This window comes from Notamacropus eugenii, chromosome 3 (genome assembly GCF_028372415.1).
Source record: "Notamacropus eugenii isolate mMacEug1 chromosome 3, mMacEug1.pri_v2, whole genome shotgun sequence".
NCBI lineage: Eukaryota > Metazoa > Chordata > Mammalia > Diprotodontia > Macropodidae > Notamacropus > Notamacropus eugenii.
Window position 1 is genome coordinate 277954481 of NC_092874.1, and position 14928 is coordinate 277969408.

General features: G+C 44.8%; 1 protein-coding gene across 1 annotated transcript in view; it reads left to right on the forward strand.

The window, feature by feature from the left end:
• Positions 1-14067: 14067 nt before the first annotated feature.
• METAP2 (methionyl aminopeptidase 2) overlaps positions 14068-14928 on the forward strand; it is a 38328-nt gene continuing 37467 nt past the window's right edge. The window contains exon 1 of the mRNA XM_072655618.1: positions 14068-14447. Coding sequence (XP_072511719.1) covers positions 14174-14447 — 274 coding nt within the window. The 5' untranslated portion in view covers positions 14068-14173. The remainder of the gene's footprint in view (positions 14448-14928) is intronic.

Below are 14928 nucleotides of genomic sequence, written 5' to 3' on the forward strand. Positions count from 1 at the left end.
AAACAGGCTGTTTTTCAAATGTATAATTCCTTTGTTGACATGGGAATCTCTTCTCCCAGCTTCATCCTGACTTAAGAGGATGGCTTCTCTAGCCAATGTATCTTTTTGGTAGAAATTTCTTTTTTCTCAATGAAATGATCACAGGATCATAGATTTAGGGATGGAGAAGGTCTTGAAGGTCAGTTAGTCCAATCTCTTCACGTTATAGATGACGTGACTGAAACCTAGTGAGAAGAAAGTAATTTGCCTGTCACACAAAAATGACCATAAGGAATTTGAACCAGACCTTCTGACTGACTATTGTTGTCTTTGTGATCCCAACACTGAGCATGGGGCCATAATAAGCACTTGATGTTGGTTGATAGATTTTTTTTTAACTTTAGACTAGGTATTTCTTTTCTTTTCTTTTTTTCTTTTTATTTCTTTTTATTTTTTTTTAATTTATTTAAGTTTTCAACATTCATTTCCACAAAATTTTGGGTTTCAAATTTTCTCCCATTTCTCCCCTCCCCCCACCCCAAAACGCCAAGCATTCTAATTACCCCTATCACCAATCCGTCCTTCCTTCTAACATACCTCCCTTCCCTTATCCCCATCTTCTCTTTTGTCCTGTAGGGCAAGATAACTTTCTATACTCCATTACCTGTATTTCTTATTTCCTAGCTGCAAGAACAATACTCAACAGCTGTTCCTAAAACTTTGAGTTCCAGCTTCTCTTCATCCCTCCCTCCCCACCCATTCCCTTTGGGAAGGCAAGCAATTCAATATAGGCCATATCTGTGCAGTTTTGCAAATGACTTACATGATAGTCGTGTTGTGTAAGACTAACTATTTCCCTCCATCCTATCCTGTCCCCCATTTCTTCTATTCTCTCTTTTGATCCTATCCCTCCCCAAGAGTGCTCCCTCCTCCCACTGCCCTCCCTTCCATTATCCCCCCCACCCTGCTTATCCCCTTCTCCCCCACTATCCTGTATTGTAAGATAGGTTTTCATACCAAAATGAGTGTGCATTTTATTCCTTCCTTTAGTCTAATGTGATGAGCGTAAGCTTCATGTTTTTTCTCTCACCTCACCTCTTTTTCCCTCCACTAAAAAGTCTTTTGCTTGCCTCTTTTATGAGAGATAATTTGCCCCATTCCATTTCTCCCTTTCTCCTCCCAATATATTTCTCTCTCACCCCTTAATTTCATTATTTTAAGATATGATCCCATCCTATTCAATTCACTCTGTGCTCTCTGTCTCTCTTTGTGTGTGTGCGTGTGTGTGTGTGTGTGTGTGTGTGTGTGTAATCCCACCAACTACACAGATACTGAAAAGTTTCAAGAGTTACAAATATTGTCTTTCCATGTAGGAATGTAAACAGTTCAACTTTAGTAAGTCCCTTATGACATCTCTTTGCTGTTTACCTTTTCATGCTTCTCTTCATTCTTGTGTTTGAAAGTCAAATTTTCTTTTCAGCTCTGGTCTTTTCATCAAGAATGCTTGAAAGTCCTCTATTTCACTGAAAGACCATTTTTTCTCCTGAAGTATTATACTCAGTTTTGCTGGGTAGGTGATTCTTGGTTTTACTCCTAGTTCCTTTGACTTCTGGAATATCATATTCCATGCCCTTCTATCCCTTAATGCAGAAGCTGCTAGATCTTGTGTTATCCTGATTGTATTTCCACAATACTTGAATTGTTTCTTTCTAGCTGCTTGCAATATTTTCTCCTTGACCAGGGAACTCTGGAATTTGGCGACAATGTTCCTAGGAGTTTCTCTTTTTGGATCTCTTTCAGGAGGTGATCTGTGGATTCCTTGAATACTTATTTTGCCCTCTGGTTCTAGAATATCAGGAGAGTTTTCCTTGATAATTTCAAGAAAGATGATGTCCAGGCTCTTTTTTTGATCATGGCTTTCAGGTAGGCCCATAATTTTTAAATTGTCTCTCCTGGATCTATTTTCCGGGTCAGTTGTTTTTCCAATGAGATATTTCACATTATCTTCCATTTTTTCATTCTTTTGGTTTTGTTTTGTGATTTCTTGGTTTCTCATAAAGTCATTAGCCTCCATCTGTTCCATTCTCATTTTGAAAGAACTATTTTCTTCAGTGAGCTTTTGAACCTCCTTTTCCATTTGGCTAATTCTGCTTTTGAAAGCATTCTTCTCCTCATTGGCTTTTTGAACCTCTTTTGCCAATTGAGTTAGGCTAGTTTTCAAGGTGTTATTTTCTTCAGCATTTTTTTGGGTCTCCTTTAGCAAGGTGTTGACCTGCTTTTCATGATTTTCTTGCATCTCTCTCATTTCTCTTCCCAATTTTTCCTCCACCTCTCTTACTTGATTTTCAAAATCCTATTTGAGCTCTTCCACGGCCTGAGCCCATTGAATATTTATTTTGGATACAGAAGTTTTGACTTTTATGTCTTTCCCAGATGGTAAGCATTGTTCTTCCTCATCAGAAAGAATGAGAGAAGATATCTGTTCATCAAGAAAGTAACCTTCTATAGCCTTATTTTCTTTCTCTTTTTTGGGCATTTTTCCCAACCAGTTACTTGACTTTTGGGTCCTTTGTCAAGAGTAGGGTATATTCTGGGAATCTGTAAGATCTCAGTTCCTCCAAGGTGGCATGATCAAGCGTTTACTGGTCTGGACACAGAGAGGGATTTTTGTGCCCAGAATCTTAACAGTTACCTCTCCACAGCCACCTGGCCTCCAGTTCCACGAAGTCAGCACTGGGGGCTGATTTTCAGATAAGCTGGATGGGCAGGGCCACCATTCAGTGTGAGACAAAGACCGGGGCCTCCACACAGGGTGGAGGCAAGAGTCAGCTCCTCAATGCCCTCAGGGGTTTTTATGCTCCAACAATGTATGTGGGCTGATGTAGGGGCTGAGAACTGCTGCTGCCTGCCCAATGTGGCCTCTACGGGCCACTGCCTAAGGCTAGAGCTATGGAAGGCCCTTCTCCCTTTCTGGTCAGCTGAATAAACCTGTCACTGACTTTTGGCGCCTGTGGGTGGAGGGATCTTCAAACCTGCTGTTGCTGGTACTGGGGATTTCACGCCTGGTGTTTCAACCATTGAGGGCTGTTTGCGAGCCCCTGCGTATGTTTCTCTTTCTACTCCACCATCTTGGCTCCGCCTCTAGACTAGGTATTTCATTAGCTTAGGGAACTCTGGGTATGTGAGCTCTCTCCATGAGGGATGGGGAGGTTAACTGACACAGCTAGTCTGTATCAAAGGCAGGACCTGAGCCCAGGCTTGGGGTTCATTGAGGGCTTCCATTTTGGGGATAGTCCTAAGCTGGCCATGCTTCATTCCCCTGCCCCTATATTTCTGACTCTTTTCTCCATAACCCCATTTGGGGTTTTCTTAGCAAAGATACTAGAGTGGTTTGCTTTTTCTTTCTCCAGCTCATTTCACAGATGAGAAAGCTGAGGCAAACAGGGTTAAGTGACTTGCCCAATGTCCTCCTGACTCCAGGACTGGCGCTGTATCCATTGTACCATCTAATTGCCTCTTAGTAACATGAGCTTGTACCAAGTCTCATTATATTACCATCTTTAATATAAGATGTTTTGATATTTTGCTTCTCTAGTAAATTCACTTGCATTGAGATAATTGTGTCCTCTGGTTAACTATTAATAGGCAAATATATTGTTGGGGGCTCATGAGTTATAATATCAAGAGCACAGTCCCAAAGTACCTCAGACCAGGGTTGGTTGTCCCCCTCTCTACCCAAAATATAAGAATACGTTGTGGGGGTCACTCAGAGGGATGTCATAGTATGGCATTTGGACTAGATGGCAGGGTACTCTTCAGCTCAAAATCCATACTTCTCTGATCTTCTAGAAGAGAGGTGAACAAGGTCTGGGCTAAGATTATATCAGATGAAAGAAAGGTGAACATGGAAACAGCAAACACTGACAGTGGATTAGATGTGTGGCACGAGTGTGAAACAGAAACCTAAGGTAATCTGAGATTATGAACCAGGGAAATAGGAAGACTGGTGGTCCCTTCAACAGAGATAGGAAGTTTGGAAGAAGGGAGAGTTTAGGTGGAAAAATAATGAATTCCTTTCTTAATATGTTGAGTTTAAGAGGTCTCTGGGATGTCCAGTATGATCTACCTCCAGAGAAAGAAGGGATGTTGTTGAAATTCAACTGAAGCATTCTGTTTTTCACTTTCTTTCTTCCTTTTATTCTGTTTCTTTTATTTGAGACATCTTATCCAAAATGGCTCATATGGAAATGCTTTACATGAGTGCACATGTATGGCTGACATCGGATTGTTTACCATCTCAGGGATGGGGGAGGGACAGAAGGGAGAGAGGAGCTGAATTTGGAATGCAAAACTTAAAAATAAATATCAAATGTTAAAAAATTGTTTTAACATGTAACTGGGGGAAAAATAAGTTAAATGCAAAAAAACCCAAACAAAACAAAAAACAAAAACAATTGGTGATGTGGGTCTCAAGTTCCAGGGAAATTCCGGTGCTGGATATATGATTATGAGCATCATCTGTAAGAGATAATAGTTAAAAGCATGAGAACTGATGACATTAACAAGATAGAGTGTATGCTGCTGCAGCCTACATAGAATTGCTAGTCATCTCCATGGCAGGGAGGGGTGGAAAGGGAGGAAGGGAAAGAATTTGGAACCTGAAGTTTTAAAAACAAATGTTAAAAATTGTTTTTACATGTAACTGGGGGAAATAAAATACTAGAAGAAAAAAATAAAGTAAAGGAAAAAAAAGATAAGCGTGTATGAAGGGAGAAAAGAAGAAGGCCCAGGGCAGAACTTTGGGGGAAATTTACAGTTAAAAAAAATAACTGATAGGGGATGTGTGTGTGTGTTTGTCCTTTGTTGCTGAAGAAGACCATGCCATCAGAGAAATGAGGACATGACTTGCACTTGACTTTGTTTTGAGTGAGGGAGGGCTGGGAGATCACCAGCCTCACTTCTCCTCCAGAGCCATCTGAATCCAGTGACCAGATATTCATCAGGATGACTGGAGATGACCCAGGATGAGGCAAATGGGGTTAAGTGACTTGCCCAAGGTCACACAGCTAGTGAGTGCCAAGTGTCTGACGTGAGATATGATATTGTGAATAAAGGAGCTGATCTGAGTCAGAAAATCCTGGATTCAAGTACTCAGTATAACATATAGTTGCTAGGGTACCTTGGACAGTTATTTAACATCTCGATACACCCAGGCAACTTTGGAAGACTCTAATGGCAAAGCAGATATATATACATGCATACACACACACACACACACACACACACACACACACACACACACACACACACACACACACATATATATACACACATACATATATATAAGTAATAATGAAATCATAGATCTGGTTCTTCTCTACCCCATTTCCCCAAAAAAGAAGGAAAAGAAGCAAGAAAAATCTCAGCCAAGAATAATCTGCCAAAAATTACTCTGTGAATTCAAAAGCTAAAGGAAACAGACTCCTTATATTAGCATTTTATAAAGTAATTACCTTCGCTTCCCAGTTTATATTCCCTGCTAAAATGTAAATTATTTGAGTTTAGGGATTCTTTTTGTATCCACAGAGACTAACAGGGGGCCTTGTCCATAAATAGCATTTGATAAATTCTTGTTGATTGATTGGTAGAACAGGCTTTCTTCAGGCTGCAAAGCTCAGCCTGAGGCTTTAGCAGATGCTCTCCTTTGGAACCCCAGCTCAGTTTCTGCCAAAGAAAAGAAGCTCTCTTTGGCCTCTTTGCCTTGTTTGCATCCTTGGTCTGCTGGCCCAGGTCCCGGCTGGGGTTCAGGTTCCCCATCTTGTAGTATTTATTGCAAATCAGGTCATTTTAGCATCTGACAATTTCTTGAGGCTCAGGACTTGGAGGACAGGCCCAGCCTTTGTTTTCTTAAACGATTTTCTTCTCCTCAAACCTGCTCTTATTTAGAACTTCTTGTCCTGTATCTTACCTATCCAGCAATGCAAAAAATTTCAAAACTGCAGCTGCTGATATTCATCTCCAGCTTTTAAAGCTTAGACCAGATGGGGGCTGCTAGACAGGAGGACAATTATACTCTCCAGAGAGAAGAACCAGGATGTCTGCATTGGAAGATGTTTAGCTGCTTCAATCATGTCCAACTCTCTGTGACGCCACTTGGGGTTTTCTTGGCAGAGATACTGGAGTAGTTTGCTATTTCCTTCTCCAGCTCATTTTACAGATGAGGAAACTGAGGCCAGCAGGGTTAAGTGACTTGCCCAGGGTCACACAGCTCAATTGTATGTCATAGGCTGGAGGAAGCCCTGAAAACAGTCATAGAAATCAATGCTGTTATTCCTAGCAAGGAAATCTCAATAAATTGCCTTATTTCAATTACTATTTTCTTCGATTTCTCCAAAACACTCCTTCATATGTTATATATGAATATATATATATATATATATATATATAACCTATATATGTTCACTTAGTTCCATGAAGTCAAAGACAGTGTTACTTACTTGGATTTGTGTCACAGTGCTTATCACAGAACCTGAAACTTAATAAATTAGTACTTAATAAATGGCTTTCCACTCATTCTTTCATATAATCCTCCTCAGAATTATTAAGCACTCTTTGCACAGCCTTTAACCATATGATTTGCCAGGGTATCAGCACTCATGGCTAGCTTAAGAGATTTAAAATCTAGTGACACAGAAAAATAAATAATTAATTAAGGAAGGACATCGACCCCCAAACGACAAGTGAAACAGAAGTTCAGAGAAGGGAATGATCACTGAGGACTGGGGTAGTTCAGGTAGGCCATCACCAAGGAAGACGGTGGGACTATCCTTAAAGAAGAGTATTTATATAAATGTGGCTCTTCTCACGACAACCTGGGAGGTATATTGTACAAGCATAATTATATTCATCAACTGGGGAGCTGAAAGGTTAAGTGATTTATCCCCAGCCTCAAGGTAATAAATGTCAGAGTTGGGAGTCATGTTCTTTCTAGGTCCAGCCATCTATCTAGTCGGCGACACAGCCCCTCCTCTGTACCAGTGGTCTCCAAAGGAAAGGCGTCCTGGGAGACCATGGCCCACCCCAGATAACTGTGTGACTGGGCCATCGAATGTTGAGAAGATGCTTTATCCCATTCCCCCAGGGTAGGCTGATGGCAGTCAAATTTAGAGACAGACAGAACATTAGAAGCAACTGAGTTCAGAACCCTGTAGACATATTATGGAAGTATTTAAACTTACCTCTATCTAAACCAGGGATGGGAAGCCTGTGGCCTTGAGGCCATGTGTGGCCCTCTAGGACCTCGAGTGTGGCCCTCTAGGACCTCGAGTGTGGCCCTTTGAATCCAAACTTCACAGAACACATCTCCTCAATAAAAGGATCTGTTCTGTCAAACTTGGATTCAGTCAAAAGGCTGAACTCAAGGACCCAGAAAGCCACATGTGGCCTCAAGGCTGCAGGTTCCCCACCCGTGGTAGGATAAAGATCTACCTAACAGAAGGAAGAAGTCATTTTTTTTCAACTTGAAGTAATATGGCCACCATCTGAAAAGACATGATCAGATTAGGGGAGGACGTTTGGGGGAAGGGATCCTGGGAGGATTGAGTAGCTTTAGGGAAATGATTCTCTGAGGGCTTGCTTGAAAGATTAACTATTTCTGGGCAATGAAGCAACAGGTTAACTTTTGCCTTAGCCTGAACTGCCTATTTTATCACATTGGGAAATGTTCTTGCTCAAAAACTTATCTGAACTTTGGAATGATTTGTGGGGAGAGATGTTCAAGGGCATGGGACAAGCCACCAGCAGTTTGAAATTTCTCTCTCTCAGCTAGAAAAATTCCTGAATTTGAAATAAGGATAGATTAATAAAACTGTTTCAGGTAATTATGTGCTTACAACTCAGAGTATAGTAGGAATATTTTGTCTTCCACACTCCACATTTTATAGATGAAGAAACAAAGTCAAGGAAGAGTAAGTGATATCCTGTCATACACAGTGTCAACAAACAATAACAACGTCCCTGTTCTAAGTCTAGTGATCTCTCCATCATTTTATGCTGCCTCTAACCCAATGTTTCTTCACAACTAAACCTATACTTCACCTCTACACACACAGACACAGACACAGACACACAGACACACACACAGACACACAGACACACAGACACACACAGACACACACACAGACACACAGACACACACAGACACACATAGACACACAGACACACAGACACACACACCCCTCCTTTGCCAGTTTGAGGGTGGTTATAAACTCTGCTTCAACTCTTATCCCAGGGTTAGTTGGGAAAATTCTTCATTCCCAAGCACACCTATTCCCTTACCCTTCAGATAAGCTTAGCGCCCTAGCAGGTGCCCTCGGGAGGCAGTGACTAAGAGTCCCATCTTGCCAAGTTTTCATTTGGGGTGGGACAAAATGAGTCATATAGAATGAATAAGAATGGTGGATGGGTGGCCACCTGCATTACAAAGTCTTGTTACCTTTCTCTCCCTTCCGACCTTCTTATTGCCCATCCTATCAGTGATCTTGATTCACAATCCACCCTCAGTTACCAAACCTCATGACTCCTTCTTGAAAATGCCTCCTTTTCTCAACTTATCCAGGCACCACCCAAGCTCAGGCCCCCATCATCTATCACCAGGACCAATGGAACAGTTGGAATACTGTAATGGGGGCCTCAGCTTCAAGTATCTCCCCACTCAGTCCAGCCTTCACTCATCTGCCAAAGTGATTCTCCTAGAGTTCAGGTCTGACCCCCACCCCCTACATACAATCTGTTCAGTAAACTCCAGGGGTGCCCAATTTATTTTAGGATCAACTGTTATTTCATCTTTTTCTAATTCTTTTAAAATGTCTATTTCTTGTGTTTTACATTATAATTAAATATTAGTGCACATATTGCATGTATATAATTTATAAATAAGTAAATAGATCAGGAGTTGTTGCTCAGTTGTGTCCCACTCTTCATGACCCCATTTAGGGTTTTCTTGGCAGAGATGCTGGAGTGGTTTGCCATTTCCTTCTCCAGCTCATTTTACAGATGAAGAAACTTGAGGCAAACAGATTTGTTGAGTGACTTGCCCAGGGTCACACAGTTAGAAAGGGAGCAGTGTCTCAACTGCATGAACCATATACCACTCTGCTAGATCAAACTGGTATTTTAGGGGCCATCTGGCTCCTTACCAGGGGCTCTGTTGCTGTTGGACTGGGCCAGGCAGGTCACTCTGATGCTAGGCTCTTCTCAGGAGCCATTTCCAGTCATCCTGATCTCCATCTGGTCATTGGACCTAGATGGCTCCGGAGAAGAGAGTGAAGCTGGTGACTTTGCCCAGCCCTCCCTCACTTAAATCCAATTCACTAGCATGTCATGCCATCACCTCTCCGATATCACGGCCCTCTTGGAGAATGAAAGACAAACAATGAGGTTCTTCTCCAGTCATGGCATCTCCACTGGATGAGTCCATCCACTGGTCTGCTGGAATTGCTCCTTATAGGCGGTGCCGGATAGCTCTCTTCAGCTATATAGTGTTACAGATCTTTCAGCTCACTAAGAATCCTTGGTTTAGAAAGAGTAGAAGCTTGTCCTCTTGAATTCCTTCAGAGTCTCTGCTCTGAGGTGGTTTGTCTCCCCAGGCAAGAGAAGAGAAGAGTCTTGTCTGCCATTTTTGACAAATTCTTCTAGCCTCAAGAACTCCTTTCCCCTCAAGCACCTCCATGTTGCTTTAGAGCGATTGGTTTAAATTCTGACATTTTTATCTCATATTCTTTTGGGAATCTTATGTAAATGAATGGCTAGGGACAAAGATGTATTAATATCATTGCAATCTATGCTCTGAAGACAAGTTCATTGTTTTGCTGGCTTCTGTATGTGCAAATAGGGTCTTCAAGCCTCCCATCCTTTCTAATAAGTAATAAACAAAATAACACATAGCACCTACTCTGTAGTCCCACTCATTATGTAATCAATCAATAAGTATTTATTAAGCACCTTCTATATTCTAGGCCCTGTCCTAAGCTCTGAGTGGGGAAAAGAGAAGCAAAAGTCAGTTCCTGCCCTCAGAGAGCTTATATTCTAATGGGGGAAACAATGTGAAGACAAGTATCTATGGAGGCAGGCAGACCTACCAGCAGGCTATTGCAATTACTGGTAAGGGATTATACCAGAATTCTGTCAGTGTCAGAGGGGAGCAGGGGAAATCAACAGGCCTTTGCAACATATTGGAGATGTGTGTATGTGTGTGTGTGTGTGTGTGTACATATATGTGTGCATACCTATCCATATATAAGCACTCCAACATATATAGTCCCAGAGAGGGCTAGAGGGAGGGAATTGAGACAGAATGAGGAATCCAGGATGATTCCTAGGGTATAAGTGTGAAGGCCTGGAAGGATGGTGTTGCCTTCTCCAGTAATAGGGAAGGCAGGAGGGGGCAGAATAAGACAGGTTACCACCTATTATATAATACTGACTTTGTGCTAGGCACTGTGCTTACAATTATTAGCCATTTGACTCTCACAACAACCCTGGGAGGTAGGTGCTTTCAGTATCTCCATCTTGCACTTGAGAAAACAGAGGTAGACAGATTAGGTGACTTGCCCAAGGTCACTGAGTTAGTAATAAAGGTCTGGGGTTGGATTTGAACTATGGTCCTGCTGACTCCAGACCCAGTGCTCTCTCCATTGCACCTGTCAGCCTTTCTAAAGTGGGGGAACATCTTGGTTCCCTTGTTATTTATCTCTGTGGTTCAGCCTCTGCAGACCTGCTGGTTGGGTGGGGTGTATGAGGTGCCCTTTCTTAAACAAACAAGAGGAAACACTCCCTTCTGTGATGGAGGGAACAGTATAATTGTGTTTGGTCCCATGTCTTTTATACTGATAGCTCTCCAACATGTGAGACAAAACAGTCTCCAAATTGGTGCTTTTGCCTTGCTGCATCAATGGTAGTCATAAATAAATAGGCTTCTGAGAAGATAATGGCACAAAGAAGATAATGTAACAGTGAGGATGAAGGATAAAAACTATCCTTGTCCATGATATTCTCACAGAATGAAGCCTGAGTATTACAGCTGCAGCTGCTACTGCTTCTTGTATCTTTGTTCGGTTGTGAGTAGCACCAGGACTGAAAGTGATTAGAAGACCCTGTCTCATCTCAGCTACAGGGCTAGTATTGTCAGTCAGTCATTTAACAAGTGTAAAGGATGCTCCATAGAGTCAATCAATCATCCCACTCTATGTTACAGCAACTAATGAGATGCTGATTCCTGACACCTTTGCTAAGGGAGAATAGAGATGGATTGATTCAATCAATAAGTTGTATGAAGGTGATAACAAGATCTAGACATCTCCATTACATCAATCAGTCAATCATGGGAATGTCAACAGGGGCAATGGAAACTCTGTAGACACTGGTTGGGAGATTTGGTCATGTCCTTGTGAGGCTTATAGAAAACTAGCAAGTCAGTTGGCATCAGGAATTTCTTTGAGTGTCCAGCAGTGGAGAGGGAGATAAGTCAGCTGAGCCCCTGGGAGGGAATTACTTGGGAAGGATGAGAGAAGGGAAGGGGAGGATTTGAGCTTTTTCATCAGCATGCTAGCAACATTCTTGCAATAGCCACAATTAATGTGTCTGCTTTGGAAGCCAAGGGCAAACCTTGTGGAAATGTGGCTTTAAGACTACAAGAAATTCAGCAGAAAAATTACATTGTCACTAAGAAACTTCACCAACAATCCATGAAGGAGAGAAAAGAACTTTCTGAAATGGGGAAGTATATATGTTACCACCACATATCCTCCCTAAGTTTGAGCCCATGACTGATGCTAGAAACCTGAATGAGAGAGCTGGGTGGTGGAGTGGATAGGGCATTGCTCTTACAGTGAGGAAGACCGGGGTCCAAATTTGGCTTCAGCCACTTCCTAGTTGTGTAACCTTGGACAAGTCACTTTACCTATCCACCTCAGTTTCTTCAACTATTAAATGGGGATAATAATGGAACCTACCTCCCAGGGTTTTTGTGAGGATCAAATGAGACGATATTTGTAAAGCCTTATGCCAACCTTTAAATGAACAATTAGTTAGACAACAATGTCAAATGTTGCAGTGAAGAAGGATGGAGAATTAAAACTTGGCAACTCATCACAACTTTCCCTAGAATAAAGTAAGCCCTTTTCAGGTAGAGGTTGTTTTGGTTTTTTTCATTTTTGTCTTTGTATGCCTATCCTAAGACTATCCTTGCTGAAGTGGGTAATTTTAAAAATGTGTTCAATTGAATTACATGCATACTCCTTACAAGTTAAAGAAAGGGTGGCAACGTGATGAAAAACACTACTCACCTCCAGAGAGAGAGAACTGATGAACTCTGAGGGCAGATGGAAGCAGTGTTTGTTTTCATTTTATTTTCTTGCTCTTTTTTTTTTTTTTTTGCAGTATGGCTAATATGCAAATATGTTTCGCATGATTTCACACGTATAATGGGCATCCTATTACTTGCCTAGTCAAAAGGGGTGGGGGCTCCAGGGATGGAAAGAATTTGGAATTAAAAATTTTGTTAAATGAATGTTAAAAATGAATTTAAGAAAAGTGTGGCCAAAAAAAGGGAGAACAGAAGCACACATTGCAAAGTAGGGCACTTAAACATGCTTGAATTGAATCTATGCGTGTTCAGATTAAGCACTACAGTATTTGTAATAACAAAGTTTCCCCAAAACCCCATCAGGGAGGTAGTGAAAGTGTTATTGACATTACTTTAGGAAGGCAAGAAATACTTTATCACTGCCCCTTCTATATGACATGCCCTCTGCCAAGCGCTTTACAAACTTTATTTCATTTGATCCTCACAACAACGCTGGGAGGTAGGTGCTATCTTTGTCCCTACTTAACGGTTAAGGGAACTGAGGCAGAAAGCTGTGAAGTGACTCAGGGTCACAGCAAGGCTCTGTGAACCTAGGCTAGTCATTTAACCTCTGGACAACTTTTTAAGACTCTTAAATTAAATTGCGGAGAAGGCAGCATCAGCATTGGGAGAGCGACCTTCCTTCTCTCTCCCGGACCTCTGTTGGAAGGCCTAGAAGACCAGCCTTCTGGCTGCAAAGCGCCCAGGGCCGGGCACAGGTTCCCTCTTTCCTCCTCTAAAGTGCCAGGTCCTCGAGGACAAGGACTGCCTTCCTTCCACTTGTCTTTGTACTCGCCGCGTTTGGAGCTGTGCATGATACAAAGTAACACTCAGTAAATAAATAGTAACATTTAATAAACGCTATTCTAGGGGGTTACTTTTTTTTTTTTGTCACTAGTCAGTTGCAGATTCTGAAGCCACAAAGTATCAAGTCAACCCAAAGGCCGACTCTGCCCGCGGTGGTCACGGAGGTCGTTCTCCTTTCCCGCTGGCCTCACAGCGGCCCCGCCTGATGCCCGGACATCTGCATCGGCGTCCGGGCGTCCGCACGGCCCGGTGCCTGTGGGTGCGGTGCGTGGACCCCGTGCGGACCAGCGCAGCTGGAGACATTCCTCTAAGGACGACCATGGTCTGCGCAGGACGCGCACTTTTTTTAAGTGTTAAAGTAACATTTACATTTTCGATAAAACAAGGTCTGCTTCCTTTCCCTTCTTCCTCTCCCCCGGGCAAATCAGTCCCACCTAGTTAGAAGTTTGCAAACGAACTCGAGGGCATTTCTCTCTCCCGCCCCGCCACCGTAAAACAAAAGTGCCATCCTGACCCTCCTAACACCTCTTATCCACCGTCCAGCCCAGGCACTGCCCGGCACTTCTGCCGCCGCACTACATTCTAAAGAACACGGACGTATTCTCTCCCCAGCCCCAGCGTCCCATCACCAGGCGCGCGGCTGCCCAGGCGCACTGGGGTGCGTGAAGGTGGAGGCGGTTTGCCCTCGGGGAGCGTGCGTGCGTGTGCATGTGCGGGGGAGGCCCTTCCTGCACGCGGGCGCACGTGGGACGCGCGGAAGCGAACGAGGGGCAAACTTTTCTTTCCAGCTTGGGACGGAAAGGACGCCCCGCCTCGCGGCAGTCCTGGGGCGCGGCCGGGGCGGGTGACGTCACGCGCGCCCCAGGCCCCGCCCCCCGGCGGCTCCTCCCTCCCCTGCCCGCCACGAGGCCGGCAGGTCTCGGCCGGTCCCGCCCCTCCGGCGGGGGCTGGAGGGCCGCGGCCGGGTCCTCCAGCCGTCCCGGCATGCCCCTCGCTCCATCGCACCAGCGAGATCGGCTCGGCGGGGCGCCGGGGGCGGACACGGGCGGCTGCGCGGGGAGCGGGCTCTCTAGCCCGCCCTCTCGTTCTCTTTTTAGCAACATGGCGGGCGTGGAGGCGGCCCGGGCGGCGGCCTCGGAGAGGCACCTGAACGGGGAGCTGGAGCCCGACGACAAGGACGACGGCGCGGCTGCCACGGCCGAGGAGACGGCCAAGAAGAAGCGCCGCAAGAAGAGGAAGGGCAAGGCCGGGGCCGCAGGTAAGGGGGCGGGCCGGGCCGGGCCGGGAGGCCTCTCGGACCCCGGGGTCGCGCCCGGGCCGGGCCGCCGCCGCCGCCTCAGCCGGGGGGAGGGGAAGCGGAGGCGCCCCGGCCCAGGAGGCCCCGGAGCCCGCCGCGCCCGCCTGTCCTTGTCCGCTTGTCCGGCCCGGGAGCTGGGGCCGCCGGGCAGCCCCTCCGGGCCCGAGCTCGCCGTAGGTCTCTTGTCGAGTGCTTGGCCGGGCCCAGGGCTTGGGCACCGGCGGAGGTCGGCGAGCCCGGGCTGTGCTCCCGCCCCGCGTCCTCCCGCTGTTGGACTGCGTGCGGGACTGCGGACTGTGTGCGGGGCCATCTCAGCCCCCGGTTGGGGGGGCTGCGTGCCCGGTTGTGTCCGACGCTGGGTGACTGCGTCCGGGGTTTCCTCGGCACCGACGCCGGCGTGGTCTGCCCTTTCCTTCTCCTGCTCCTTCTACAGATGAGGAAA